The sequence below is a fragment of the Ranitomeya variabilis genome, chromosome 2 (assembly GCF_051348905.1).
Source record: "Ranitomeya variabilis isolate aRanVar5 chromosome 2, aRanVar5.hap1, whole genome shotgun sequence".
NCBI classification, from domain to species: Eukaryota; Metazoa; Chordata; class Amphibia; order Anura; family Dendrobatidae; genus Ranitomeya; species Ranitomeya variabilis.
The window spans coordinates 346008609-346023541 of record NC_135233.1 but is presented as its reverse complement, the minus strand read 5'-3'; the positions used below and the strand labels follow the sequence as shown (position 1 = coordinate 346023541).

The 14933-nt window shown below is 47.4% G+C and overlaps 1 protein-coding gene across 5 annotated transcripts in view; it reads right to left on the bottom strand.

The window, feature by feature from the left end:
- DMPK (DM1 protein kinase) overlaps window positions 1-14933 on the bottom strand; it is a 52114-nt gene that overhangs the window by 19419 nt on the left and 17762 nt on the right. For 4 of the 5 annotated variants that reach the window (XR_013221329.1, XM_077285486.1, XM_077285487.1 and 1 more), the window contains 2 exons: window positions 212-295; window positions 4-99 (listed from right to left, as the gene is read on the bottom strand). Coding sequence is in view for 4 of the 5 variants with exons in the window: in XM_077285486.1 (XP_077141601.1) it covers window positions 4-99; window positions 212-295 (180 nt within the window). In the remaining variant the exon portion in view is untranslated. Of the gene's footprint in view, window positions 1-3; window positions 100-183; window positions 296-14933 lie in introns of all 5 variants that reach the window. The other variant, XM_077285489.1, reaches the window with a different exon arrangement.

Genomic DNA, 14933 nt, shown 5'->3' with positions numbered 1-14933 from the left:
TACAAGATAATTATCATCCTGGAAGGCAAAGTGCAACTGTGTTATCCATCTTTTATCTCCATTCACCAGAACTTCTCGCTCTTCTCTAAAGCAGGCAACCTAGACACAGAAAATGAAGATGAACATGTAGCTTCTTTACTTTCTGTCCTTGGCCTATACGCTTCCCCACTGTTCCCCACACACCATCCCTCCATATGTCCTCTCCTCTCACATCTGATCTTTTCAGAAGGTCCCACTTGTTCATTATTTTCAGGGCATAAACTTGAGCGTTGCTTTTCTTCCGCACAACTGCAACCTGAAAGCAAGAAAGGCAAAACCATCAAAAAAACAGGAATTAAGAATATCTTCCAGTAACTAATATTTTTATCTGAAAAAATGATGCAAAGTAAGAAATGCTTAAAAAATTGAAGTGATAGTATTTTCTTAATTGATGAAAATAAACTATTAAGTGAAGGAACAATAGATAAATCTAAATCACATCAATATTTTATTTGATCATTCTTTGGCTTCAAAACAGCAATAAAACATCAATTTACACTTGGACTTTCACACAGTTTTTGAAGAAACTCAGCACGGAGATTGCTCCAAACATCTTGGAGAAACTAAATACAGATCTTATGTTGATGTCGCTTGTGCAAATCCTTCTGTCTTTTCATGTTATCTCAGACAGACTGGGTGATGTTGAGATCAAGGCTATGTTGTTGGGGCCGTATCATCACTTTCAGGACTCCTTGTTTTTATTTACGCTGACGATAATCCTTAATGACATTAGCTCTATGTTTGGGGTCGTTGTCCTGCTGAAGAAAAAATTTGGAGCTTATTAGAAGCCTTTCCGATGGTATTACATGATTGATAAGTATCTTCCTCTATTTGTTAGTATTAATCTTGACCAAATTCCCCAACTCCTTTTGCTGAAATTCAGCCTCAAATTCACAAGAAAACTCCACATTGCTTCACTGTTGCATGAAGACACTCATTATTGAACTACTCTCCAGCCTTTCAGGGGAAAATCTTCTGTTACAGCCACATATTTCATATTGTGACCTATTAGTTCAAAGCACCTTCTTCCATTTTTCTGTGTCTTTATGCACGGTTAAGTCACTTGTCCTTGTTTCCATGCCAAAGGTATGGCTTTTTGGGCTCAATTTGTCTGTTAAGACCAGATCTGGCCAGTCTTCTCCACAGAGTAGATGGGTGTTAGTGTCCCACTGGTTGCTGCCCATTCTGAGCTGATGGCACTGCTGGATATCTTCACACTTCAAAAGAAAGTAAACATGCTTTTTTCATCTGCTGCACTAAGTTTCGTTAGCCAACCACTATGTCTATGTCTACGGTCCTCAACGTTTCCCATTTCTTAGTGCTTTTTCTAAAGAGAATGAGTAGCACATCTTTACACCCCAATCTGCGTTGAACTCTTTCCCTGGAAGAGACCCTGCTGATGCAGTATAACTACCTTGTGGCTTCTTACTCTGCTCAGTCTTGCTAAGGTGTATGACATGTGAAATAAAACTGCTACAAAGGTGAGGCTGTGAAAAACAGAGTTTGACTGTTCTTCAGCCATTTTAAGCCTCCTACCCAGCTTTTTCAGTTTTAGTTAATGATTGTGATTCACACTACACATGAAAATGATGATCATTATCACCTGTTTGGTATAACTGGTTAATCATACAATGGACTATAATCCTACAAATTCACTTACTTTGTGAAAGTGTACCTAGAAGAGCTAATAAAGTTCTGAAGTCAAAGTGGTGGTCACACTAAACATTGATTACATCTAGATTTCCTTTTGTTCATTCCCTTTGCATTTTGTCAATTCATTAAAAAAAATTTATTGACACTTTTATATTTGAAAGCATTCTGACTTTGCAACATTTTTCCTCACCTATCTATACAGTGGGTAAAATGAGTATTGAACATGTCACCAATTTTCTAAGTAAATATATGTCTAAAGGTGCTATTGACATGAAATTCTCACCAGATGTCAGTAATAACCCATTCAATCCACACAAGCAAAGAAATCACACCATAGATGTCCAAAAATTAAGTTATGTGTAATAATACAAAATGACACAGGGAAAAAATATTGAACTTATGAAGAAAGAGAGGCGCAAAAAGCCATGGAAAGTCCTGACATCAGCTGAAATCTATCAGTAATTAGAAAGCAATCCTGCCACTTAGTGACAAATAATATCAGCTGGTTCAACTGATGACATATAAAAAGGTGTATCATTATCAAAATACCACACAAAAAAACATCTCAGTATGGATAAAATCAGTGACCTGTCTCAAGACATTTGCAACCTTATTGTTGCAAAACATACTGATGGCATTGGTTATAGAAGAATTTCTAAACTGCTGAAGGTTCCCAGTGAGCACTGTTGGGGCCATAATCCAGAAGTGAAAAGAACATCATTCCACCATAAACCAGCCATGACAGGGTGCTCCCCACAAGATTTCAGACAGAGGAGTGAAAAGAATTATCAGAAGAGTTGTCCATGAGCCAATGACCACCTGTGGTGAGCTACAGAAAAATCTAGAATCAGCAGGTACAATTGTTTTAAAGAAAACTATAAGTAATACACTCAACATCTATTGCCTGTATGAACGCTTACCAAACAAGACTTCATTGCTGAACAAAAAGCATGTTCAAGCAGAGAATATAGTCTGGTTGGATGAGACCAATATTGAACTCCTTGGATGCCATAATACACTTTATATTTGGAGCTCACAAGACACTGCATATCACCCCAAAAAAGACATACCAACAGTGAAGTTTGGAGGTGGGAACATCATGGTGTGGTGCTGTTTTTCAGCATATGGCACTTCATTTAATTGGAGGAAGGATGAATGGATAAATCTACCGAGACATTGGCAGCAGATTTTTTTTCATCTACCAGGAAGATGAAGATGAAACAAGGGTGGACTTTTCAGCAAGACAGTGATCCCAAACACACAGCCAAGGAAACTCTCAACTGGTTTCAGGGTAAAAAAATAAAGCTGGTAGAATGGCCCAGCCAATCACTGACCTGAATCCAATCAAAAATTTATGGAAGAAATTAAAGCTCAGAGTTCATAGAAGGAACACACGGAAGCTTTAGGATGTGAAAAGTGTTTGTGTGGAAGAATGGACCAAAATCAAACCTGAGCAATGCCTGTGACTAGTTTCTCCATACAGGAGGCATCTTGAAGCTTCAACACAAGCAAAGGCTTTTGCACAAAGTACTAAATACATTTCAGTGAGAGTGTTTAGTACGTTTTCCCTGTGTCATTTCTCATTATTACACATAATTTATGGACATCTATGGTTTGATTTCTTTGGCTGTGTGAATTGGATGAGTTGTTACCGACATCTGTTGAGAATTTCATGTCAATAACACCTTTAGAAATAGATTTACTTAGAAATTTGGTGACGTGTTCAACATTTATTTCACCTGTCGTATATACTACGTAACTACTACTCATACTGACATCATTCTAGCACGATGCAAAGCTGGTGCCTGGTAGGTGGAAATTTTTATTTTTTTGGATTGGAGCTCCAGAGCTAAAAATATTGACTAGGATAACAAGAATAAAAAAAACATTTGCTAATGATAAAGGTCAATTTGAAAAAAAAAAAAGTTTATGTCTCTAAGAAGAAATATGCAAGTAAATAATAGACGGCTCATTAACTTCTCAATTCTCTGTTTAAAAAGTAACCATAAAAGCCAATGTTTTATCCAGTCGCCCCAACAAAGTTCTAGCCATTTGCCTAAAGCCATTAAGGACTAAAATAAAACTCTCATAATTCATAATTCTAGGTAGGGATGGCTTAAATTGGGAAGCTTTAGAAATGTGACACAATTACTGGGCCTCATTAATCTTAGCCACACATAGCAACCTATCAGAGCTCAGCTTTCATGTTTTAAACTGGTTTGGAAAAATGAAAGAAGAGCTCTGATTGGTTGTATATGTTTTTGCAGCACCCCAGGTTGCTGCAGTGATGTTGCCTTCCCTTTGGGGAGGGTGATGTCACGCCTGGAGGCAAAGGGGATCCTCCTGAGGTCAGCTCCCTTACATTTGATGTATCCTGGTCTAGAGGAGGAGTTAGTGAATCTCAGAGAGTCCGAGAGAGACAGTGGAGGGAGACAGTTGGTCTCCAGTAGCTGAAGGACGTCTGGAGCAGACGTGGGGCCCGAGCAGCCACGAGGGAGCTGCTACCCCTGGAAAGAGAAGCAAAAGGAGAGTTGAAATGTGGAGCTTAGAGGAAAGAAGCACAGTGGAGGAAAGGGTTCAGAAGGGGAACAGCGGAAGGACACCCTCAGAGACAGAGCACAGAAGCCGGGTACCGGGAGCCCGAGGTCGTGTTGTTCTCCAGGACGCGCGACAGAACCGGAGGACATAATACTATATGTCAATTGCCTGTAACAATTCTGAGGTGAAGCAGTGACCTTAAGAGCTGGGTCATCTAAGAGATCCTATAAACACACTTAAACTGCCTATCGTGCAGACATCTGTGTTAGGACAGGAGAGAGGGGACCCTGTCAGCAAGCTTTAAGCCGCAGGGACCTCGCCATCTGGTGCAAGTAGGAAAGGCTTACAGACCTCACCTGAAGTGGGACCCCCTTATTGCCTCCAAGCCGGGCCGCACTACAGCTACCCTACACCTGGTACCCTGGACTGAAGACTGCTACCATCACTAAAAAAAAATACATACAATGAGATACGGCCTTCCCAAAACCCTGTCTGATGACAAATGCACACTTAGCAGGGTGCAGCAGGCCTCCACTGATAAAGGCTAGAAGCGGCACAGGTGCAGACTACTTGATAAAAACAACCACCCCCACCCTCCAAACATTGCAGGGGTTGGCTGCCTAGTAGAAAAAATGCACATTGATATACCATCACTAAACCAGGTAATAGACTTTGAAAACCTGTGTCCTCGTTCTTTGTGCATTCATCGGCTTACACCATCTTGCCATACACCTGGAAAGCTCTGGGGACCCCGCTTCACCTGTGGGAAGCGTTACCATCTAGCCGCCCTACCATCACCCCAGAGGACCCCTTTAAGCTGACCGAATTCCACATGTGGCGTCACGAACATAGACATTACAAATCCCCTTAAAGACCTTTCCCATTAATTGGGCGCCCAGGGCCACGGAACGGGTCCCAGTCACTGTGACATCCCTTTTAAGACCGGACCCAGTACCGAGTACCCCGCTGCCCTGGTAAGGCGTTCCATTTTCACTAGGTGACTTTATTGTGCTTTGGCTAAACCCCCTTAATGTAATACCACATATAAGTACATGACTGTAGGGGCAACGGTGTGCGGAGGTGTATGTGGAGCGCCCCCACACCGCCGCAGGGCCGAGGGGTACCCGGAGCCGGGCCTCTAGGTCTCAGTCCTGGGGTTGTCACGGTGGCTAGACCCGGTCCGTGGCCCTGTCTGTCAATGGGGGACGTCCGGTGCAATAAGTGGTGTGGTAACGGTGCAGGTCGCGGTAAATAACGAGGACACCAGTTTGCAGTCTCTTTACCTCTTTACTGAAGATGTTGGAGACCTCAGTCCAGAGCGCTGTTAACTGGGTTTTCAGAGACCGGCCGGTCCAACGACACATCAGGAGTTCTCCTCACAGGTGGGAATCAGTATCTACCTTCTAGCGCTGTGTGTTGTAGTTCTTCCCTGCTGAGCTCCCGGGATAGTCCTCACAACTGTTTCTTTCTGTCTCTACTGTTCGTTCTCCGTCCTCCAGGTGATATGGTAGGACGCACCCGTATGACGGGGTAGGCCTGGAGTTCTTCCGGGACTCTAGAGTCGCCCCTCTCCCACAGCTGCCTCCGTTGTCTGCTTAGGTGTTAAGTGAGACAGCCAACCTGTAATTAGCTGTCCTGCCGTGGTTTGCAATGTACTTAAAGTCTCTTACTTGCTCGGCGTTCCGGCCACCGATTGTTTGCGCCTCAGCAAGGTGCTGCCTCTTTCAACAAAACCCCTGCTGGTATTCTCCTTTTCTGTATTCCCGTTGTTTGCTGGTTAGTTCTGCTCTGAGGAGTCTGCCAGGATCCCCATCCCTGACAGGTCCTCTCACTAGCTCTTCCCAGCTACTTCTCCCTGTCTTCCTGTCCAACCCCCAGTTTTACCAGAGTTGTGAGGAGTGGCCTACTAGATAGGACCACCCCCCCTGGTGGCCGGAGTGTGAAGTGTGGTGAGAATGTACCTGGTCAGAGAAACTCCTTAGTGCAATCAGACGTACCATAGCTCCCCATAGTGGCGGAGCCACAGTACTGCAACAACCAGGACTCTGGGGTGCTGCACTCCCCCCCGGTTAAATCCAGTACTCCGGGACTGGGAAAACAAGAACAATAATACATGTTAACAGGAAACACACAAACTTTTGAAATAGCATAACAATTGAACATAACAATGCTTCCCTTTACGGGAGGTGAGGATTCTTGAACGTTGCAAAAGTTAGGTCATGCACAGTTTATGACTCTCAGTTCAGTGGTTGAAACAGCGGGGACCCCGGGTAAACAAAGGGGTCCCCCTTATGAAAGTTTTTGAGCAATTCACTGTCCATTACTCTATTGTCCATTTTTACAACCTGTAACAAAAAGATATGCATACAAACATTTTTAATGAAATAGCAGCCCTTATCAATACCTCCACATTTTGTAGCGGAGGGGAGTTTGGTTCTGTGTGCTGCGTGTGGACCTTCGCAGCGCAGGGGTTGCTATTGGCCTAACAGGGCCCGCTATGCTTGCTACCGCTGGTGTAGTGCGCTGTCTTCTAACTACACTTCTAGTGAGTCTGGGTAGCACTGGCAGGTTGGGGCTCTCAGAGCTGCTGCTATCAACAGTGGGTACGGCAGGCTCACTGATAGCAGAGGGAGGATTTGCCGGTTCAACGGTTGGCATGGCTTCTTCAGGCAAGGCTTGTTGAGGTTGCGGGGCCGGATGATCTGGTTCCACCATTGTTTCTGGCGGGTCCGGCTGTTCAAACATTACAACAGGTACCGCAACGGCTTGGTTTATCAGAGTCCAGGACTGGGGAAAGTCACCAAGGACAGTATGGAACATTTTCTCCTCTTCCACCGGCGGGGAGATTTCTGGGGCCGTGCCCCTCTCTTTCAATTTATCGGGGCAGACCTTAAGGTGATCCCTGGATACCGCTGTCGAGGTCTCCCCTTTGTCCTTGCTAATGAGACAGACCTTAGTGTTGTCGAAGTCGGATGGCAAGATGGTATACGGTTCCGCTTCCCATTGGTCATCGAGCTTGTGTAACCTCCTCTTTCGTTTAAGCACTTGCTCACCAGGTGACAGGGGAATCGCAGGAGCGTGTTGGTTGTAGTCCCTTTCTTGCCTCTGCCTAGCCTGGGCGAGACTTCTCTCCACACACTCTTGCACTTCGCGGTACCTTCGCTGCCTTTCTGCATCCCAATCCGCATCCGGCGAGGTATCTTCGGGTACTAGGACCCCCATGTCCAGATCAACGGGTAACCGACTAGACCTTCCTCACATCAGGTACGCTGGAGTACAGTTGGTGGAACTTACTGGGATGTGGTTGTACATATCCACCAAGTCAGGCAACTTTATCGGCCACAGATTCCGTTCCTCCACAGGCAAGGTCTTCAATAAATCGATTACTACCTGGTTCATCTTCTCGCACATCCCGTTGGTTTGAGGGTGGTACGGTGTAGTTCTGATCTTCTTACACCCGTACAACTGGCAGAATTCTTGGAATACTTCTGCTTCAAAGGCAGGTCCCTGGTCGGTCAGTACCTTCTCTGGGTAGCCATGGGGCCTACAAAAGTGCTGCTGGAAGGCCCTGGCGGCAGTCCTGGCCGTGAGATCTTTAACAGGCACAACCACCAGGAACCTGGAGTAGTGGTCCACGATGGTAAGGGCGTAGATATAGCCCGACCGGCTAGGTGTCAGCTTCACATGATCCAGCGCGACCAGTTCAAGCGGCCGTTTGGTGATGATAGGCCGCAGGGGGGCCCGTTGGCTGTCACGGTCCTTTCTGCGCAGACTACATGGACCACACTCCTGACACCACTTCTCAATGGTTCTCTTCATGCCAATCCAATAGAACCTCCCTCGGAGTAGCTTCTCCAGCTTCTTCCATCCGAAGTGTCCGGCTCCATCATGGTAGGCTCCCAGAACCATGGGCGCATCTCGCCTTGGCACCACTATCTGCCACACCAATTCATGAGTACGTGGGTCGATGCTCCTCCTGCACAGCTTGCCATCATGGATAAACAGCTTGCTTCTTCCCTTCCACAGCTGTTGGGTTTCTTGTGGATCATCTGGGCCAGGGTGCAACCCAGCCTGCGTCAAGAGCTCCTTCACCTGACGGACCGCGGGGTCACTATCCTGGGTTTCTGCCCATCCGTGGTGGGGCAGGGGATTCAGCGTGGCATCCGGTTGGTTCTTGTGCCTGTTCTTCACGTGGTGAGAGCTCTGAGTGGCTTTGGGGCGATGGAAGGCAGGCAGCTCCACCTCTTCAAGTGCCTCCGGGTCTTCTCCCACTTCTGGTAAATTGGGCATTCGGGACAAAGCATCGGCATTGGCATTCTGGTGCCCTGCCCGATATTTGATGGTGAAATCATAGTTGGACAGCCGGGCCATCCACCGCTGTTCCAAGGCCCCAAGTTTGGCGGTATCCAGATGCGTTAGCGGATTGTTGTCCGTGAAGACGGTGAATTTCGCGGAAGCCAGGTAGTGCTTAAACCTCTCCGTCACTGCCCAGACAAGGGCAAGGAATTCCAGTTTGAAGGAACTGTAGTTGTCAGGGTTCCTTTCCGTGGGACGGAGTTTCCTGCTGGCGTAAGCGATCACTCTTTCCTTGCCGTTCTGGACCTGAGACAGCACGGCTCCTAGTCCCACATTACTGGCATCTGTGTACAGCACAAACGGTTGGTCGTATTCGGGGTAAGCCAGTACCTCTTCCCCCGTCAGCGCCGACTTCAAGCAGGTGAAGGATTCCTCCAGCTCTTCGTTCCAATCAAAGGGGGTTTTCCTCCCCTTGGTCTTCTTTGGTTGGCCCACCAGCAGATTTTGCAAGGGTGCGGCCTTCTTGGTGAAATCCTTAATGAATCTCCGGTAGTAACCTACCAACCCGAGGAACTGCCGGACTTCGTGGAGGTCACTAGGCTTTGGCCAGTCCTGGATCACTGTGACCTTGTCGGGGTCTGGGGCCACTCCTTCAGCGCTCACCACATGGCCCAGGTACTGCACTTTAGGTTTCAGCAGATGACACTTGGACGGTTTCACTTTTAGGCCGAATTTGGACAAGGCTTCAAACACCTCGGCCAGGTGCTTCAGATGGTCTTCGTAGGTTTTAGAGAAGACTATGACGTCATCCAGATATAGCAGCACGGTTTCAAAGTTCAGGTGTCCCAGGCAGCTCTCCATCATCCTCTGGAACGTTCCGGGAGCATTGCACAATCCGAAGGGCATGTAGTTGAACTCACAGAGGCCCATTGGCGTCGTGAAGGCCGTCTTTTCCTTGTCCGCCTCCGCCACAGGAACCTGCCAGTACCCACTGGTGAGATCTAAGGTAGAGAAATAGTTAGCAGATTTTAAAGCAGCCAGAGACTCCTCTATCCTGGGCAGTGGGTATGCGTCCTTATGTGTAATGCGATTCAACTGTCTGTAATCAACACACATCCTCATTGTACCATCTTTCTTTTTAACAAGGACTAACGGAGCCGCCCAGGGGCTACAGCTGTCTCTCACCACCCCAGCCTCCTTCATTTCCCGCAACATGTCCTTGGCACACTGGTAATGAGCTGGGGGTACAGGGCGATATCTCTCTTTTATGGGTCGATGATCTCCCGTGGGGATGTGATGTTGGATCCCTTTCACCTGCCCAAAATCTGAGGGGTGTTTGCTGAATACCTGTTCGTACTCGTGTACCACCCTGTAAGCCCCCTGTATTTGATGAGATGGGGTAGAGTCAGTGCCCACATGCAATTCCCGACACCAATCTTTCGAGTGCTCTGCAGAACCTTTGTTCTCCGCCACGTTTGACGGGCCCAAGGGTTCAGGTGTCTGTATTACACTATTATTGACAGTGAACAGTTTGGCGAGCGTAGTATACTTGGTTAGGTGGACCTCTTCCTCCCCACAATTGAGGACACGTACAGGCACTCTCCCCTGTCGGACGTCTACCACCCCCCGGGCTGTCAGAACAGTAGGCCTATTGTCTGAATATACAGGTTCTACCAAGGCCTGGTAGTCCTTACCCCTGAGGCCTATGGCTGCTCGACACCATATTAACATTTCACTCTTGGGAGGTATCGCGATGGGGTTTGAATCACTTACAGTGACACGACCAATCTCACCACCAGTCAGCTCTACCTGCTGTCTCTGCATCAGAGCTCTGATTTCCTTCTGCAGGGCACGTTGCTCACTGTGGCCAGCGTTTTCTGCCACCTGTTGCAACAAAACAATCACTTCTGCAAGACAATTTTCTATAACATTAGTACCAAGAGTCATCATGGGATTACATTCTCGACGATCAATATCTACAATCACAATCCCTTGGGCTTTCAATTCCACCCGCCCCACTTTGATGGTGACCTCCTTATACCCCACTTGTGGCAATGGCTGACCATTACTGGCGATTATGGTGAAATCATCATCAGGGCCACGAGTAATATCAGCGTCCTCCCAATACCGTTTGTAGAGCACGTAAGGTATAGTCGTCACCTGAGAACCGGTGTCCAGCAAAGCATTCAAGGGGATTCCATCAATCACTACAGGGAGAACTGGTCGTCCTCCAATATACTTGGTTCTCCAATGCTGCGGGCCTGACCGTCCTACTCCTGGGGGTTGGCCCTTTGCCCCAGGGGTTGCTCGTTTAAAGGACAGTACCTTGCAAGATGGCCCACCTGGTGACAGCGGCGGCAGATGGGTCGTCCATCCTGGTGGAAGCGATCGTCGGGCCGGCTCCTGGTCGGCGGAGTCCTCCTCTGTCGCATCCAAGGGACATCCTCCGGGCTGGAAGCCAACTGGATCTTCTCTTTGGGGGCCTCCTGTAGGGACTGCACCGTCCGGGCCAGGGCAGCAACGCTCTTGGTTAGCTCTTGCATCTGGAGACGAAGTCCTGCAGGGGAGTCGTCCTCGAAGCTCTGGGCGTCGGCCTCCGCGGCAACTGGGGCATCCGATGCCACCTCCTGGTGGTATGTGAGAGCGGGGCGCCTGGGTGGTACTGCGCGGCTGGGCTGTCGCTCCTGCAATGCCTGGATAGCTTTATCTTTAAACTGCGCAAAAGTCAAGTCTGGATTTTGCATGGCCAGAAAGTGCAATTGGCCCCGCTGGTGACTGCACAGGAGCCCCTCAATGAACCGCTCCTTCAGGATTTTATCTTCATCCTGCATGCTGCCGGGGTCACTCTGCTTAATGGCCCGCATCGCTTCCTGGAGATTAAGGGCATAATCCCGCAAGCTATCCTGTGACTTTTGTTTGCATCCATAAAAAGTCAGTTTAATCTCTGTAGCAGTGCGAGTATCAAAGGTGGCTTTAAGCTTGGCAAAAATCTGTTGTGCAGTTCCTTTATCCTCAGCGGGCCAGGATTTCAATTCTCTCAGAGCCGCCCCAAAGAGTTGGCCGGTTATCATATGGACCTTCTGGGGCTCGGTTAGGGGATAGAACTCGAGCAGGCTGCAGAGCCCTTCTTTAAAGTCAGTGAACGTATGCGCCTCCCCAGAGTATCGTGGGAGCCAGGCCGCTCCGGGCAGGTAGGGCATGGAGAAGGGCATTATGGCTTTTGCATTAGCGGCAGTGTCCGACTGGCTGATGGGGGCAGCGGGTTCTGCGGCAGTCAGTGGTGGTATTAGGGCCGCGGCTTCGCCCGCTGCGGGGACCGGAGCTGCCCCTGCGTCCGCGGCTGCGACCGCCACCTCCTCTCCTCCCGACTCGGACATGGCCGTCCCTTCCTCCCACTAACCTGCTGGAGGTTGGAGTTCCTCTTCCGGGATTGGCGCCTCACCGCGCTTTCCGTTCCGCGCTTCTTTTGGCTGATCCCGCCCACGTAGCTAAGGCTCCTCCCTCCGCGCGCGGCAATGGCGAATTTTGGCGGCAAATGGCACAGCACAGTCTTTTCAATAAAGTACGGTCCAAGCACAATAACTCACAGTTCCAAGGCACACATGACCTGATTCTTCAGGCTTAAGTAAATCCTGTTCGTGACGCCAAGTTGGAGCGCCCCCACACCGCCGCAGGGCCGAGGGGTACCCGGAGCCGGGCCTCTAGGTCTCAGTCCTGGGGTTGTCACGGTGGCTAGACCCGGTCCGTGGCCCTGTCTGTCAATGGGGGACGTCCGGTGCAATAAGTGGTGTGGTAACGGTGCAGGTCGCGGTAAATAACGAGGACACCAGTTTGCAGTCTCTTTACCTCTTTACTGAAGATGTTGGAGACCTCAGTCCAGAGCGCTGTTAACTGGGTTTTCAGAGACCGGCCGGTCCAACGACACATCAGGAGTTCTCCTCACAGGTGGGAATCAGTATCTACCTTCTAGCGCTGTGTGTTGTAGTTCTTCCCTGCTGAGCTCCCGGGATAGTCCTCACAACTGTTTCTTTCTGTCTCTACTGTTCGTTCTCCGTCCTCCAGGTGATATGGTAGGACGCACCCGTATGACGGGGTAGGCCTGGAGTTCTTCCGGGACTCTAGAGTCGCCCCTCTCCCACAGCTGCCTCCGTTGTCTGCTTAGGTGTTAAGTGAGACAGCCAACCTGTAATTAGCTGTCCTGCCGTGGTTTGCAATGTACTTAAAGTCTCTTACTTGCTCGGCGTTCCGGCCACCGATTGTTTGCGCCTCAGCAAGGTGCTGCCTCTTTCAACAAAACCCCTGCTGGTATTCTCCTTTTCTGTATTCCCGTTGTTTGCTGGTTAGTTCTGCTCTGAGGAGTCTGCCAGGATCCCCATCCCTGACAGGTCCTCTCACTAGCTCTTCCCAGCTACTTCTCCCTGTCTTCCTGTCCAACCCCCAGTTTTACCAGAGTTGTGAGGAGTGGCCTACTAGATAGGACCACCCCCCCTGGTGGCCGGAGTGTGAAGTGTGGTGAGAATGTACCTGGTCAGAGAAACTCCTTAGTGCAATCAGACGTACCATAGCTCCCCATAGTGGCGGAGCCACAGTACTGCAACAACCAGGACTCTGGGGTGCTGCATATGCTCGGGAGCTAAGCTCTCTCCATACGAGGTAGATGTCGGCTATATTACATAGCCGACACCTGTGCCCCACCATGAGCTCCGATCACTACCATTAACCATTTAATCATCATCAGAGGTTAAATGGAACACGTACCAGTGCTCGCTCGCATCAGCTCCCATTAGCTCCCCATGATTCAATCACAAGGCACCTAAGAAGCTCAGTAGACTAAGATTTTCACTATATACTGCAGTATATAGTACAAGCAATGAGACATTCACAGATTCAGGTCCCCTAACAAAATGTAAAAATAAGAGTAAAAATAAAAAAAACTATTAAAAAAATAAAAAACATTAAAACAAATTGTAAAAAATTAAATCCCCCCATTAAAATAAAGAAATCAAATAAAAAAACATTTAGCATTGCCATGTTCATAAAAGTCCGGTCTATCAAAATATAAAATTAATTAACCCAATCAATAAATGTAATAATGAGAAAACAAAATCAAACCCCCAAAATTGTGGATTTTTGGGCAATCGCTCCTCCCTTAAATGATCAGACTGTCATACGTTCCCCAAATTGGTATCAGTAAAACCGTCAGTTTGCCATGTAAAAAAAAAAAAAAAAGTCCTCACACACCTCCATCGACAGAGAAATTAAAATGGCGGCACAAACCTAAAATAATTTTTTTACATGCTTCTGAATTTTTTCCTCCACTTAAAGAAAAAAAATCTATTTAAGTAATTTTTACTAAAGAATAGAGGTCATAAAAAAAAATGGGGGAGTTGCATTTTTTTCACAATTTCACTGCGCTAGGAATTTTTTTCCCCGTTTTTAATTGCATTGAATAAATGGTGCCTTTCAGAACTACAACTCTCCTGGCAAAAACAAGTCCTCATATGGAAAAATAAAAAAGTTAGAAGAAGGGAAAGAAAGAAAAAACAAGGTTTTAAAGTGTCTGAGAATAGATTGTGACCCTCTCTTCTTGGAAATGGTTTATGATAGACCACGTCCTTGGCGGACTCCATGTAGAAGCTCATTCGTAGATCGGGAGTGATTTTTTTTTAACCGCTCTATCATGAGAATACGTTGACGTATCGTTTTCCTTCTGGTATAATAGTATTAGTGTCCTATGTCCTAGGTGTAAACAGGCGAAGAAAATGTCTGACAAATGATTAGTGACACGTTATGAGAGGTCTCAAGAACTGGTAATCGGAAACGTAGTCCTTTCAGAAGAGCTGAGCCTCGCTCAGTCATTCCTTCTCTACCCCATCGTTTCATCAGCTTGAGAAAGTGCGACGGTCGGTCAATCCATGATTGATCAAGAACAAACTGTCGACACGTCTGGGATGTCATATCCTGTAAGGGCCAATTTAGTAGAGCATTATTTCGATCCTTGAGCTGTCGATGTGCAGAACAGACAATAAGTCAATTCACATGAGCGATTTCCGCGTGGGGAAAAATAAGTGTCTGCACCCACCAGTCTCACAGGTCTTCACTAGTTTTCAGTTGTGCCATAACATGTTCTCTGCTCTACGATAAGGAGCTGTATAACGATGCAGGCTTATCTACGTATATGGATGCATATTATTATTATTATTATTTATTTTTATAGCACCATTAATTCCATGGTGCTGTACATGAGAAAGGGGTTACATACAGGGTTATATCATTTACAGTACATACATTTATGATGACAGACTGGTACAGAGGGGAGAGGACCCTGTCCTTGCGGACTTATATTCTACAGGATACTGGGGAAGAGACAAAAGGTCGGGGATGCGGCAGCTCTGGTGGTGGTGAGG